The sequence below is a fragment of the Saccopteryx leptura genome, chromosome X, assembly GCF_036850995.1.
Source record: "Saccopteryx leptura isolate mSacLep1 chromosome X, mSacLep1_pri_phased_curated, whole genome shotgun sequence".
In the NCBI taxonomy this organism is placed as follows: Eukaryota; Metazoa; Chordata; class Mammalia; order Chiroptera; family Emballonuridae; genus Saccopteryx; species Saccopteryx leptura.
Window position 1 is genome coordinate 72,574,959 of NC_089516.1, and position 15,674 is coordinate 72,590,632.

The window sequence follows — 15,674 nt, forward strand, 5'->3', positions numbered from 1 at the left end:
TATAATGGACATTATGATGTAATTGGCAAAATGTGAAGATGATCTGTAGAGTACAGACAGTACTGTATATGTTCATTTCTAATTTTGCTAACTATACTGAGGTTACATAAGGGAATATTCCTATTTTGGGGAAACACATATTGAAGTATTTGAGAGTAAAGGAGGTTCACGTCTGTAATTTATTCTCAAATTATTACAAAAAATAATAATAAAGAATGATAAAGTAAATGTGGTAAAATGTTACCATTTGTACTATTTTTACAAATTATAAGTGTGAAATTACGTATTTTTAACTTTTTAAATTTTTTTAGGTTTTATTTATTAATTTTAGAGAGAGGAGAGAGAGAGAGAGAGAGAGAGAGAGAGAGAGAGAAAGGTGGAAGATCAAGAAGCACCAACTTGTAGTAGTTGCTTCTCATATGTGCCTTGACTGGGCAAGGCCAGGGTTTCAAACTGGCGACCTCAGTGTTCCAGCCAAATGCTCTATCCACTGTGCAACCACAAGTCAGACAACTTTTTTATTTTTAAATATAATAAAAAGGAGATGATTATTTTTTATGTCCTTGAAAGAAGATCAGATACGCCTGATTCACCTGACCAGGTGGTGGCTCAATGGATAGAGCATTGATCCGGTACACTGAGCATCCAGATTCGAAACCCTGAGATAGCCAGGTTGAGTGTAGGATCACAGACATGACCCTATGGTCGCTAGCTTGAGCCCAAAGATCACTGACTCGGCTGGAGCCTACCAGTCAAGGCACATATGAGAAAGCAATAAGTAAACAACTAAGGAGCTGCAACAAAGAATTGATGCTTCTCATCTCTCTCCCTTCCTGTCTCTGTCTTTCTCTCTCGCTCACTTAAAAAAATAAGAAAAACAGATCAGATTCATCCCCTAAGGTTACAGTTATAAAAAAAATCTAAAAATCATTCAATAAAATATTACAAGACACAGGCCGGCTGGCTCAGTGGTAGAGCGTCTGCCTGGCGTGTGGAGGTCTTGGGTTCGATTCCCGGCCAGGGCACACAGGAGAAGCGCCCATCTGCTTCTCCACCCATCCCCCTCTTCTTCCTCCCTATCTCTCTCTTCCCCTCCCACAGCCAAGGCTCCATTGAAGCAAAGTTGGCCCAGGTGCAGAGGATGGCTCCATGGCCTCCACCTCATATTCTAGAATGGCTCCCACTGCAGCAGAGCAAAGGCCCAGAGGGGCCAAGCATCGCCCCCTGGTGGGCATGCCAGGTGGATCCCAGTCAGGCACATGCTGGAGTCTGACTGCCTCCCTGCTTCTAACTTCGGGGGGGAAAAAAAAACAAAAAACAAAACATTATATGAGCCTGGCCTGCAGTGGCACAGTGGATAAAGTGAGGTCGCCATTTCAAAACCCTGGGCTTGACCAGTCAAGGCACATAAAACAATCAATGGACAACTGAAGTAAAGCAATGAGTTGATACTTCTCATCCCCCCCTCCTCTCTCTGTAAAATCAATAAATATTTAAAAAATCAGAGTATTACATGAGGTCAATGAGACACTGACTAGAAAGTTATTTTAAGTAAATCACTTTGATCTGTAGATAGATTTTTTAAGCAAAAGAGGATCAGAAGGGAGAGGGAGGGAGAAGGATAGAGGGAGAGGAAGGATGGGGAAGGAGGGAGGGAAAGGAGGGAGGGAGAGGAGGGAGGGAGAGGAGGGAGGGAGAGGGGGAGGGAGAAGGAAGAGGAAGAGGGAGGGGAAGAGGGAAGAAGAGGGAGAGGAGGGAGGGAGAGAAAGAGAGAGATCCACAGACAGACAGATAGGAAGAGAAAGATGAGAAGCATCAACTTATAGTTGCAGCACCTTAGTTGTTCATTGATTTCTTTTTCATACGTGCCTTAAGCAGGAGGCTCCAGCTGAGCCAGTGACCCCTTGCTCAAGCCAGTAACCTTGGGTTCAAGCCAGCGACCTTGGGGTCATGTCTGAGATCCCATGCTCAAGTCAGCGACCCCGTGCTGAAGCCGGATGAACCCACGCTCAAGCTGGCAATCTCAGGGTTTCGAACCTGGGTCCTCAGAACCCCAGGTAGACTCTGTATCCACTGTACCACTGCCTGGTCAGGTATGTGGATAGATTTTAAAGTATCATTTATAAAAACACTAAAATTTTGGGGGATGGAGGACTGAGTAGCCAAAACATATATTAATACAGACTTTTTTAAAGTATAGTGTAAGCTTCATGGGGACAGGGCCTTAATTTGTCTTGTTCACATAAGCAATACTTAGAACAGTTCTTGGCACATGGTAACAGTAATCATTAATAACTAATAGCTGAGTAATTATTATGTCTCAGACACTAATCTAAGTGATTTGTGTCCATTAACTCATCTAATTCTCATACAGCCCAAGAAATATTTGATGAATGAATTAGTACGTTTTGCAGGATGACAATTATAGTCAGTTCTGCAATTATATAAACACAATTTCCTAAAAAAATCACTGTCATGCAGAAGTGTGCAATGAACACCATAGAACTCAGGAAAAAATGGGGCTAGAAACGCAACATTCAAAAACATCATCAGTGACACATTTTTTTAAAGACAAAAACCTAATAAAAATGATAGCATAATTTTACACAGTTTACACATATTAAATGATTAAGAAATACACAAATACAACAATAAACATAGCACTTTACCTTGTAAAAGACCTTAAGTTTTCTTGTGGAAGTAGGCATCGGAAGGGCTGTAGCTCATGAATTATTGTGAAGTGATGGAAGAAGGGTTATCTGAAATTGGATGGAAAATCGTAACAGATGTGGATGGGTGTGTCTCATAACATAAGGGGTGAACTGAGGTAGCTGATAGATGTAGGAGGTGTGTGCATGTATATGCAAATATTGTAATGCAGCTCAGTTCAGCTTGGTACAGTTTTCTGCAAAATCTTTCTATAAAGGGCCAGAGAGTAAATATTATAGGCTTTGTAGGCCTCTGTTGCAATGATTCAACTCTGAGATTATAGTACAAAAGCAGCCACAATGTAAACAAATGGGATTGGGTGTTTTCCAACAGAACTTTATAAAAATGGGCTACTGATTGGTGGCCATAGTTTGCTGACCCCTGACCTTGCAGACAAAACACTGCATAAACAAATGAAAATTTTCTTATGCTCAAACTATTCCCTGTTGGAACAAATTCACATTTTCAAAACAAGCATTATATCAGAACTAAGTTTGAAATGCTATCAAATAAACCAAAGTGTAACTAACATAATTCAGAAAAGCAAAATAAATCCAGTATTACTGAAAAATAAATTATTTTTAATTTTGGATGTTATACATCAAATGTCACCCAAAAGTCAACGGACCACTTCAGATAACCAAAATAAAGAAAACCAAGGATAGATTTTAAACAATCATTGTCATTCAAGATCTGCACATTAAATGCTACACAATCTTTAAGTAGGTAAATTTTTTAATATTTTTTTATTTATTTATTCATTTTAGAGAGGAGAGAGAGAAGGAGAGAGAGAAGAGGGAAGGAGCAGGAAGCATCAACTCCCATATATGCCTTGACCAGGCAGGTCCAGGGTTTTGAACTGGTGACCTCAGTCTTTCCAGATCAACGCTTTTATCCACTGCGCCACCACAGGTCAGGCTAAGTAGGTAATATTTTTGACAGTTCCGAACCGAAATCATTAGGCTCACTCACAAGGGCAAATGTGGCTTTTACAAGATCATCAAGCCACAAAGTTAACCCAGAAACTGCACTATAAAAGGAGTAAGTTCCAGATATCTAATGTACAGCATGGTGACTACAGTTAACAATACCATAAATATATATTAGAAAGTTGCTAGAGAGATCTCAAATGTTTTTGTCACAACAGCAAAAAAAGTAATTATGTGTTAAGTAACATTATGGTAATCATTGTTAAATATATACATACATCAAATCATCATACTGTGTACCTTAAACTTACACAGCAGTAAATGTCAATTATATCTTAATAAATCTGGGGAAAAAAACATACTAATTGCACAATGGTTAAATAATATTTATCTAAGAATTGAGTTTAAAATTCTTTTCTTAAAAAAATTCTTTTCTTAATATTTTTATTTTATTTTATTTTATTTTTTAGAGAGAGGAGAGAGAAAGGGAAGAGGAACAGGAAACATCAACTCGTACTATGTAGTTGCTTCTCAACTATGCCTGGACAGGGCAAGCTGGGTGTTTCCCTTTAGTGATGCTTAACTTAATGAACATGACTTAAAAACCACTCCACCTACTTATCCTTTGCGACAGCATGGATGAACCTGGAGAGCATTATGCTAAGTGAAATAAGCCAGGCAGAGAAAGACAAGTTCCATGATTTCACGCATATGTGGAATATAATGAACAAAAGAACTAAAAATACAAATAGGCTCACAGAAAGCAGGCTGACAGCAGTGGTGGATAGAGGGTAGAGAGATTGAGCAAAAAAGAAAAGAAAAAAAAACTCACGAGCATGACAACAGTGTGGCAACTGCTGGGGGTGGGAGGGCGCAAAGGGTAGAAGGAGGGCTAAATGGTAACGGCCTAGGTGGAGCCTTGACTTGGGGTGGTGAACACACAATCCAGAGCACAAATGATGTTTTTTAGAATTGTGCACCTGAAACCTGCATAATTTTAATCACCAGTCACCGCAATAAATTCAATAAAAAGGAACAAAAAAACTCCACTCAATCTAAAAGCAGGAAAGGTGGATGGTAAAAAACAACTACTATCCCAAGGTAGTAAACTACTTTTGTTGCCAGCTGTGGCAAAGCTACATTAGTTTAAATAAAAAAAGCTAAGTGACTCTCCCACATCAGGGAAGTACCTTTTAAATGCAAAGATTAACTCTCCTTACACTGGTTACCCCCTTCCTTTCTGGTACAAGCCTCCTGAGGTGAGGAAACGTCCTTTGGGAAACAAGTTATAGCTTAAAATAAAAGCCCCCCCCCCCCCCCGATTACCCGATTTATCAGAGATGGCTTCTACACAAAAAGAGAAAGGGGCAGTGGGAACAGGCCAGGCGCATAGGAGCTTTCTCAGGGCCAGCAGGGGCTACAAGGTCACAGAGGCTCCAGCAGGAGGTCCTGCTCTGCACTGTCACATACCAGACCAGGCTGAGCAAGCAGAAGCCGGCCTGAGAATTAAGACACACAAGGTCTGCAGGCTCACTGTGTTTCAAAGTCGGTTCAGCCATAAAAACAAGGTTGAGACCCTGGCCGGTTGGCTCAGTGGTAGAGAGTCGGCCTGGCGTGCAAGGGGTACCGGGTTCAATTCCCGACCAGGGCACAGAGGAAAAGGGCCTATCTGCTTCTCCACCCCCCCCTCCTTCCTCTCTGTCTCTCTCTTCCCCTCCCACAGCGAGGCTCCATTGGAGCAAAGATGGCCCGGGCGCTGGGGATGGCTCCTTGCCCTCTGCCCCAGGCGCTAGAGTGGCTCTGGTCGCAACAGAGCTACGCCCTGGAGGGGCAGAGCATCGCCCCCTGGTGGGCAGAGCGTCGCCCCCTGGTGGGTATGCCAGGTGGATCCCGGTCGGGCGCATGCGGGAGTCTGTCTGACTGTCTTTCCCCGTTTCCAGCTTCAGAAAAATACAAAAAAAAAAAAAACAAGGTTGGGGTTGGGACAGAGGGGCCGCAGTGACAATACCATGGCGAGAGACCCCATCTGAGAACGGGAGCATTGCCCTGAGCCAGGTGGTGGAGGGAAAGCGGTTGAGAGTAGGCTGGCAGGAGACTCACAGAAGGCTCCACCTCGTCAGCCCTTGCATATCCCAGCACAGTGCCTGGCCGTAGTTGATACTCATGTATTTTATCAACTAATAAAGCAGTCCCCCAAAATATGGAGCATATACACAAACACCACTGCCATACCAATAATTTTTAAACAAGCACTGTATCAAACAGTTACTGTGGGAGCTGAACTACAGAAACAAGAATGACTACTTCAAGCCAAAACTGAGAGATAACGTCTCAGAAACAGTATCTGAAAATAGTAGCTACAGGGCAAAATTCACAGAACCATTTCCCAGGGCAAAAACCACAACTGGTCAGAACTAATGTAGATCTTTTCAAAAGTATTATCTCCAATCATAAAAGGGCACAAATATAATACAACCAGACATTGTAATCTTCCAATCAGAACATGTTTTCAATCATATTAACAAACTTCCCAGCAAAATGTTTTTCTTTTCCAGTGTTTGTACAAGTATATGTATGTATTATGATAGATTATATTAGCAACAAAACACCTATACTCTAATTATACAGTTTTAAAGCAAAAAAAATGCATACAATAAACTTCTCATCACTAATCTCCCTGTCCCCCAAAAGGCAAATAAAAATTTTAAATGATTTATACTCACATAAACAGGATTATTTTAAAATAATTTTTATAGTACACAGTACAAATTCATTTTGCAAATGACAAAGCAGAGGCCTAAAAAGGATAAGAGATTTGTACAAGGTCATACAATCAACTAAGCAACAGAGCTATAACCAGAAAACCCTGATTTGGCTCACAGTTCAGGGTTCATTCCTTTATACCAGCAGTTCTCAAACTGTTAGTGTTAGGAATTCTTTTAGCTCTTAAAGTGCTTAAAAATTAACAACAAAGACCCCCCCCCCAAATTTAGTTTACTGTCTTTTAAGAAATGATGCTATAACTATGTTACCTCCTCCAGAACAACTGCAGGCTTTAGCAATATCTATTAAGCTTACTCCCATTTTACAGATGGAGGTTAAACATCTTTCATGTCAACCATTAAAGCAGTGGTTCTTGGCCCTGGCCGGTTGGCTCAGTGGTAGAGCGTCGGCCTGGCGTGTAGAAGTCCCGGGTTCAATTCCCCGCCAGGGCACATAGGAGAAGCGCCCATTTGCTCCTCCACCCCTCCCCCTCTCCTTCCTCTCTGTCTCTCTCTTCCCCTCCCACAGCCAAGGCTCCATTGGAGCAAAGATGGCCCAGGCGCTGGGGATGGCTCCTTGGCCTCTGCCCCAGGCGCTAGAGTGGCTCTGGTCGTGGCAGAGCGACCCCCCGGAGGGGCAGAGCATCGCCCCCTGGTGGGCATGCCGGGTGGATCCCGGTCGGGCGCATGCGGGAGTCTCTCTGACTGTCTCTCCTGGTTTCTAGCTTCAGAAAAATACAAAAAAACAAACAAACAAAAAAAAATAACAATAATAAATAAATGAATAAATAAAGCAGTGGTTCTCAAACTTTTTGAAGTCAGGGCGCATTTAAAATCCTACAAATAATTGTAGGCGCACTATATACAAATTTCTGAGAAATGTTATAATAATTAAGTCGAATATTAAAGAAAAAAATTATGAAGTCCAAGTATGCTTTTATGGCAATTAAACGAAATAAATACGACAAAATTAAATTTATTCTGACATTAAAAAATATTTTTATGTTACATTTTTTGAGTTATGCTTTTTAGATTTAAAAAAGGGGGTTAAGCCTGACCAGGCGGTGGTGCAGTGTATAGAACGTCGGACTGTGATGCCGAGGACCCAGGTTCGAGACACCAAGGTCGCCAGTTTGAGCATGGGCTCATCTGGTTTGAGCAAAGCTCACCAGCTTGGACCCAAGGTCCCTGGCTCGAGCAAGGGGTTACTCCGTCTGCTGAAGGCCCACAGTCAAGGCACATATGAGAAAGCAATCAATGAACAACTAAGGTGTCACAACGAAAAACTGATGATTGATGCTTCTCATCTCTCTTCGTTCCTGTCTGTCTGTCCGTCCCTATCTATCCCTCTCTCTGACTCTGTCTCTATAAAAAAAAGGGGGGAGGGGTTAAAAATTTTTAAAAAGACAAAAAAGTTATCTTTTTATATATATAGATACATTCTTAGTAAGATTTAGTAAATTACGCAGGTCCCGGTGCAAATGTGTTAAGTTTTTTCATTCTTGTGTTTCTGAGAAACATGAGCTTGATGTGTCCTAGTGATTTTTTCAATGTTCGGGCATATATTTGAAAGGCAAACTCTCATTTCCTCATCAATACATTGAGGAATTCCTCTCTCTTTACTCTTAATTGTGTTGAGTGCAGAAAACCCCCACCATACATATCATCTTAACTTGACACCAAACAAAGGATAGAAGAAACTTGCCTCAATCTTTCTGGGGAACATGGGGGGTAGTGTAAACAATCTAGCACCAAGTTTAACAGCCTTTTGCAACCTAATCAGGCAAGTGAGGTGGGGGGTTGGGCAGACTGAGAGCTTACAGCCAATTCCCCACACCTCTGTCCCCCAAAAATCCAAACTCCAAAAACCCTGTTGGTTTTTTGGTCCCCAATAGGTACATATTTCTCTGGAATACCATAGGGCGTACCTGGAAATCTTCTAGGCCACATACTTTGAGAACCACTACATTAAAGCAATCATAAGACAAACAGGATACAGGCAAAGAGATCCTACTACTTATATACTCCTTTCACTGCCCTCCTATATTAAAGACTCCTAAAGGAAGATCTGTCTATACATCGTTCTCCAATAGCTTATTTGAACAGCTTCTGCCAATGTCCAAGAGAACATTCAAGATCTTGGCCAGTTGGCTCAGTGGTAGAGCGTTGGTCTGGCGTGCAGAAGTCCCGGGTTCGATTCCCGGCCAGGGCACACAGGAGAAGCGCCCATCTGCTTCTCCACCCCTCCCCCTCTCCTTCCTCTCTGTCTCTCTCTTCCCCTCCCGCAGCTGAGGCTCCATTGGAGCAGAGATGGCCCGGGCACTGGGGATGGCTCCTTGGCCTCTGCCCCAGGCGCTAGAGTGGCTCTGGTTGCAGCAGAGCAACGCCCGGACGGGCAGAGCAAAGCCCCCTGGTGGGCGTGCCGGGTGGATCCCGGTAGGGCACATGCGGGAGTCTGACTGCCTCCCCGTTTCCAGCTTCAGAAAAATACAAAAAAAAAAAGATCTTGGGGGGAAAATTCATGCAAACCCAAGAACTACCTGTACCCATAAATTTATCTGGACTCCAAAAGTGAAACAGGCACATAAATACACACAGTTTCTTACGGAAAAAATTATTTCACATACCCATTTCTATATAGAAATCCCTTTAAGTACTACACTTTTCTTATCTCGAGAAATGCAATATATAACTAAAAGCTCATGAACAACTATACCAAGGGGTGCCAAAAATGAGAACAGCCTGATCAAAATTAAAGTCAGAAACATCTTTCTTTTCACCCCACCTATAATAACAGTCAAACCACTGGTATTGAAATGCTTTCAAACCCTTTATAACATATGTATCTACTCCCCCTCCATAGGCCTGGCTTAATGCTTCCCACATTTCACAGATAACATTTTTCAAAAATTGGGTTAATATGCAACTGATGATGAACTACTGCCCTAACAGTGACTTTCTAAGACATTTTCCCAACATCTCTCAATTTAAAAAACTTCTGCCCTTTTTTTAAAAAGGAAGGAAGGGAGGGAGGGAGTGAGGGAGGGAAGAAGGGAGAAAGGGAGGGAGGGAGGGACAAGAACATCAAGTTGTTCCTGTGTGTCCCCAGACTGGGGATCAAACTGGCAACATCTGCACTCCCGAACTATGCTCTAACCAACCAACCTACCCAGCCAGGGCTAGAGAACTTCTGACTTTTAAAATTTAAGACCAATAACAAGTTATACTGCTGTCAAGCAATCTGGTTGCCATAAGAATTAGAATGACAAGTCCCATCAAATCTTCAAGATCTTTACATGAAAATAAAATTTATCTGTCAATCAGAAGATAATCTTTCATAATGCTAAAAATCTGAAGAAACAAGTCAATCACATTTAAAACAAAACACCTGGCCAGTGGTGGCACAGTGGAAAGGCATCAACCTGAAATGGTGAGGTTGTGGATTCGAAACCCTGCACTTGCCTGGTCAAGGCACAAGCAAGCATTGAACAACTAAAGTGAAGCAACTATACTTCTCAATCCCCTCCTCCCCCTTCTCTCTGTAAAATCAATAAACAAAATATTTTTTAAAAAAGAACAAAACCGCCTGACCAGGCGGTGGCGCAGTGGATAGAGCGTCAGACTGGAATGCGGAGGACCCAGGTTCAAGAACCGGAGGTCGCCAGCTTGAGCACAGGCTCATCTGGTTTGAGCAAAGCTCACCAGCTTGGACCCAAGGTCGCTGGCTCAAACAAGGGGTTACTCGGTCTGCTATCGCCCCACGGTCAAGGCACATATGAGAAAGCAATCAATGAAGAATTAAGGTGTCACAACGAAAAACTGAAGATTGATGCTTCTCATCTCTCTCCGTTCCTGTCTGTCTGTCCCTATCTATCACTCTCTCTGGCTCTCTCTGTAAAAAAAAAAAAAAGAACAAAACCATTTAAAAATAATATCAAAACCTTTAAAAACTGAGCCACTGATTTTTCAATGTATGATTTAGCCAAGTTGTCAGTTTATTTTTCTCCCCATTGCCTTATGGGTACTTTTTTCACCATAGTATCCTAGACATTTTTTTATATAAACACAAGTAAAAATCAGCACTAATCAAGTACTCAACAGATGATCTGACAAAGAAAAAATCTGGAACTACTGTGTAACAAAAGTAATGATTATGCATAGAATTGCTTGTATTATTTGTCTCACATTAGAAGAGAATCAAGAGTGATTGGGTATTGTAGGTTCAACTCACTCAAGCACTACCTGTCAGAACACCCTTTAATTATGATTATGACTTGGGATGAATAACACTTCAGCCTGAGACAGTTCCAAACACTCACTTAAAGCTCTTTCATACTAAATAATCAGGGAGCATCACATTATTTTTTGTTTGTTTTGTTTTTAACAGAGACAGAGAGAGAGTCAGAGAGATGGATAGACAGGGACAGACAGGAACAGAGAGTGAGCATCACATTTTTTTTAATATATATATATTTTTTTTTTCATTTATTTATTTTAGAGAGGAGAGGGAGAGACAGAGAGAAGAGAGACAGAGAGAGATAAGGGTGGAGGAGCTGGAAGCATCAACTCCCATATGTGCCTTGACTCGGCAAGCCCAGGGTTTCGAACCGGCAACCTCAGCATTTCCAGATCGACGTTCTATCCACTGCGCCACCACAGGTCAGGCAGCATCACATTTTTTTTTTGTTTTTTTTTTGTTTTTCTGAAGCTGGAAACGGGGAGAGACAGTCAGACAGACTCCCGCATGCGCCCAACCGGGATCCACCCGGCACGCCCACCAGGGGCCTCGCTCTGCCCACCAGGGGCCACGCTCTGCCCACCAGGGGGCGATGCTCTGCCCCTCCGGGGCATCGCTTGGCCGCGACCAGAGCCACTCTAGCGCCTGGGGCAGAGGCCAAGGAGCCATCCCCAGCGCCCGGGCCATCTTTGCTCCAATGGAGCCTTGGCTGCGGGAGGGGAAGAGAGAGACAGAGAGGAAGGAGTGGGGGGTGGAGAAGCAAATGGGCGCTTCTCCTATGTGCCCTGGCCGGAAATTGAACCCGGGTCCCCCGCACGCCAGGCCGACGCTCTACCGCTGAGCCAACCGGCCAGGGCCAGCATCACATTTTTTAACATTAATTCTCTACCTTTACATATGTGGTTGTTTACAAGGGGTTTTTCACATAGCTTAAAGACACTTCTGGAATTAAATGTTTCAGTTATCTCACTATCTCATCTGGATGTAAGAGGCAAAATATACTGCTCACAAAAATTAGGGGATATTTCAAAATGATTATGAAGTGAGAAAATGATCCCCTAATTTTTGTGAGTAGTATATTATAAGCAGCTATAAACTCAAAGCTACAACAAATAACAATAGCAACTAATGTGATCTTCCATTATAATACTTGGGCTAAATCAAAATGGTCATAATCATATTAGATGTGGCAGCTCAAGGAGGTATTAATGCCTGTTGTTAAGAACATATGCTCAGGCCCTGGCCGGTTGGCTCAGTGGTAGAGCGTCGGCCTGGCGTTCAGAAGTCCCGGGTTCGATTCCCGGCCAGGGCACATAGGAGAAGCGCCCATCTGCTTCTCCACCCCCCCCTTCCTCTCTGTCTCTCTCTTCCCCTCCCGCAGCTGTGGCATTCCCGGCCAGGGCACACAGGAGAAGCGCCCATCTGCTTCTCCACCCCCCCCCTTCCTCTCTGTCTCTCTCTTCCCCTCCCGCAGCTGAGGCTCCACTGGAGCAAAGATGGCCCCGGCACTGGGGATGGCTCCTAGGCCTCTGCCCCAGGCGCTAGAGTGGCTCTAGTCGCAACAGAGCAACGCCCCCTGGTGGGCGTGCCGGGTGGATCCCGGTCGGGCGCATGCGGGAGTCGGCCTGACTGTCTCTCCCCGTTTCCGGCTTCAGAAAAATACAGGGAAAAAAAAAAAAAAAAAGAACATACGCTCAGCCTGACCAGGCAGTGGGCGCAGTGGATAGAGCATCGGACTAGGATGCGGAGGACCCAGATTCGAGACCCCGAGGTCGCCAGCTTGAGTGCGGACTCATCCGGTTTGAGCAAAGCCCACCAGCTTGGACCCAAGGTCCCTGGCTCGAGCAAGGGGTTACTCAGTCTGCTGAAGGCCCGTGGTCAAGGCACATATGAGAAAGCAATCAATGAACCACCAAGGTGTCACAATGCACAACGAAAAACTAATGATTGATGCTTCTCATCTCTCTGTTCCTGTCTTTCTGTCCCTGTCTATCCCTCTCTCTGACTCTGTCTCTTAAAAAAAAAAAAAAAAAAAAACATGAGCTCAGGCTCTGGCCTGTTGGTTGGCTCATCGGTAGAGCATAGGCCCAGCATGCAGGAGCCCCGGGTTTGATTCCTGGTCAGGGCACACAGGACAAGTGCCCATCTGCTTCTCCACCCTTCCCCCTCTCCTTCCTCTCTGTCTCTTTCTTCCTCTCCCACAGCCAAGGCTCCATTGATGCAAAGTTGGCCCAGGGGCTGAGGACAGCTCCATGGCCTCTGCCTCAGGCACTTAGAATGGCTCCGGGCCCCAACAAAGCAACACCCCAGATGGGCAGAGCATCGCCCCCTGGTGGGCATACCCAGGGGGATCCCAGTTGGGTGCATACGGGAATCTGTCTCTCTGCCTCCCCATTTCTAACTTCAGAAAAATACACACACACACACACACACACACACACACACACACACACACACAAGAACATAAGCTCAGAAGTCAAGACTGGGTTCAATTCCAGCTCCATCAATTACAAGCTGTATAACTTCAGTGCCTCAGTCTCCTCACCTGTAAAATGGGAGATACCAGGTACCAACTCATAAGGTTGTTTCTTGTTTCGGGAATTAATCAAGATTATTCTGGTAAAGATTTCAAAAATCCCTCAATTTTAGTTATAATTCCTCTCTTATTACCATGATCTACAAAAAATTCAAGACCTATAAGGAAAATTAACCCTGGCACCTAACCTGTGGTGGCGCAGTGGATAAAGAATCAACCTTGAATGCTGAGATTACCAGTTCGAAACCCTGGGCTTGCCTGGTCAAGGCACATTTGGAAGTTGATGCTTTCTGCTCCTTTCTCTCTCTCTCTCTCTCTCTCTCTCTCTTTCTCTCTCTCAAATAAATAAAATATTGTTTTAAAATTAACCCTGACATAAAATGAGTAACTCTATTCAGAAAGTTTATACATAGTTAATTTGTTCACCCTAAGAAAGGGAAGAAATCCAAAATCAGAAAACCCCATAGTTTTAAATGCAGTTTGTGAGACATAAAAAATGTAAAGGTCATATTTAACTCTAAGTAAACACTTCATGTAGATGTACATGAGCACCTGATAATAACCACCCAACAAGTTGTACTGGGTACCTCCATGTGCCCAATAACCCATATATAAAGGCTTACCATACTTAAGCCAATAAACATAAATTCAGAAACAGAGGCCACAATCCTTACAGAACTAGGTATCTCTAATTTAAGAACTAAAGAGTATTTGTTTTCTCAAGGGAAGGAACACATCTATCTCCTGCTTGTTAATGCAAAAAACAGGCATAAATATTGCAGGCCCATACCGAAATTCTACATACTAGCTCGAGAGCCCTATAAATATCTACCATCTTAACGTTACCCAAAGGCACATTTTGCCAACGAGGAATGCAATTCTGATCCATGCTCCTTGTGATTTCCTTTATTTTACCACTAGGCAACAAGAACACATCTCAAGAATAGAAAAATTACTTGATTCAGAAGGGATGAAAAGTCAAATGTCCAACTGTCTGAAAAGCAAGCCAGCCACCTGTGTAAAAGTGGTACACATTTAATATTAACCGAGACTTTTAGATACTATCATGAGGCAAATCGGAAGCACAAGAAAAAAAAACAGCCTCTACCAGTAAGTGTGCGTGATCTGTAAGAGGTGGCCTACTACGCACGGCTTCCCTTGCAATATATCTTCCTTTCCACCGAGGCTTGGCCCCATCCGTCAGGAAATAAACGAAAATAAGGTCTAATTACTTTTGCTCGAAATTTGCTCAGAAAGTGGAGAAACATTTGAGATCTGCCTTACCACCCGTTAAAGCCGGACTCGCAAAAAGGAGTGGAGCGGGGCCTCCAAGCAAGCCCCACGTTCGTATCCCCTCAGCCCAGGCGCAAGCCCAAGGATACCCTTAGGCATAGGAAGTGGAGAAGGAATGGAAATACCTGGCAGGGCTCAAGCATTCACCGCCCTCCGAAAAAATGGCTCGCCCTCGGGGTTCTGCAGAAAGACTGGTGGCGCTTCGCCCTCCGCCAGTCTCCATGCCACCAGGTCGTCCCGAGATCTGACACCCTCGCGCTACCCGCCCCTCCCCCGCTGCCCGCCCGCCGGCCCCTCCCACTAGCTCTTCCCCACGCACTTTCTAGGCCCCGAGATCGGGCCGAGGGGGCCGCCCGCTCCGCCCCCGAGCGCCCGGGGATGATTGGGGAGGCCGGGCCGCGCCCCCCCCACCGCCGCCGAACCCGGGGCCCTTCTCCCCCGGAGGGAACACGGCGCCTCGCCCGTTTCAACAGCACCCAGGCGCGGGCCACCCGGCCCCGACTCGGGACGGGCAGGCATGCAGGCCCAGGCCGCGGGGACCCGCGCGACGGCCGGGCTTTTACCTCATGGGCTCAGCAGTCATGTTTTCGCTTCACAGCGCTGTGGGCTCCGGCGACCGTCGAGCGCCGCGACGCGCTCCCAGGCGCCCCGTCACGGCAGCAACGCGCCGACTCTCCGTGGTCACGAGAGCTGCTGCCGCTGGGTGCCCCCGCCCCCCGACAGCTCACAGGCCGCAGCCGCTGCCACCGCTGCAGGAGCTGCGGAAACAAAGCGACGCCGCCGCTGCCGCCATTTTGTTGGGCCGAGGCTCGGGCAGAAGAATTGGCGCGTCCTCCCTCTTCCTCTTTCCGCCGTCCATTGGCTGCCTCCGCTGCAGGGCGCGCTCCGATTGGCTGCGGAAATTCACATTCTTTGGGGGCCTGTTGCTAAGGCGGTCTAAGTCATTTGATCCTCTCCACCTTTTCCGAGGGATTCCAATTTAGTCCTATTGACCTGCAAGTGCTCACAGCTCCTTTGACTTGATTCTGAGAACGCCTTTGGATGCATCCTCTATTCGTAACGTATTGACAAAATAGTGACAGTAACTTACACTTACTGAGAAATTGCTATTTTCCCAGCGCCAGCCTAAGCTTTATCAGGATTATTTCATGTAATCCTTTTACCCTTTGAAGCAGACACACGCTTGTTACCTACATTTTCCAGGTGAG

The 15,674-nt window shown here is 44.8% G+C and overlaps 1 protein-coding gene across 6 annotated transcripts in view; it reads right to left on the minus strand.

The window, feature by feature from the left end:
- The window catches only part of ATRX (ATRX chromatin remodeler), a 218,938-nt gene extending 203,649 nt beyond the window's left edge, over positions 1–15,289 (minus strand). For 2 of the 6 annotated variants that reach the window (XM_066357922.1, XM_066357921.1), the window contains exons 1-2: positions 15,030–15,289; positions 2,670–2,759 (exon numbers count right to left, since the gene is read on the minus strand). Coding sequence is in view for 3 of the 6 variants with exons in the window: in XM_066357919.1 (XP_066214016.1) it covers positions 14,592–14,689 (98 nt within the window). In the remaining 3 variants the exon portion in view is untranslated. Of the gene's footprint in view, positions 1–2,669; positions 2,760–14,591; positions 14,703–15,029 lie in introns of those variants that run through there. The other 4 variants (XM_066357918.1, XM_066357920.1, XM_066357919.1 and 1 more) reach the window with 2 other exon arrangements.
- Positions 15,290–15,674: the final 385 nt, after the last annotated feature.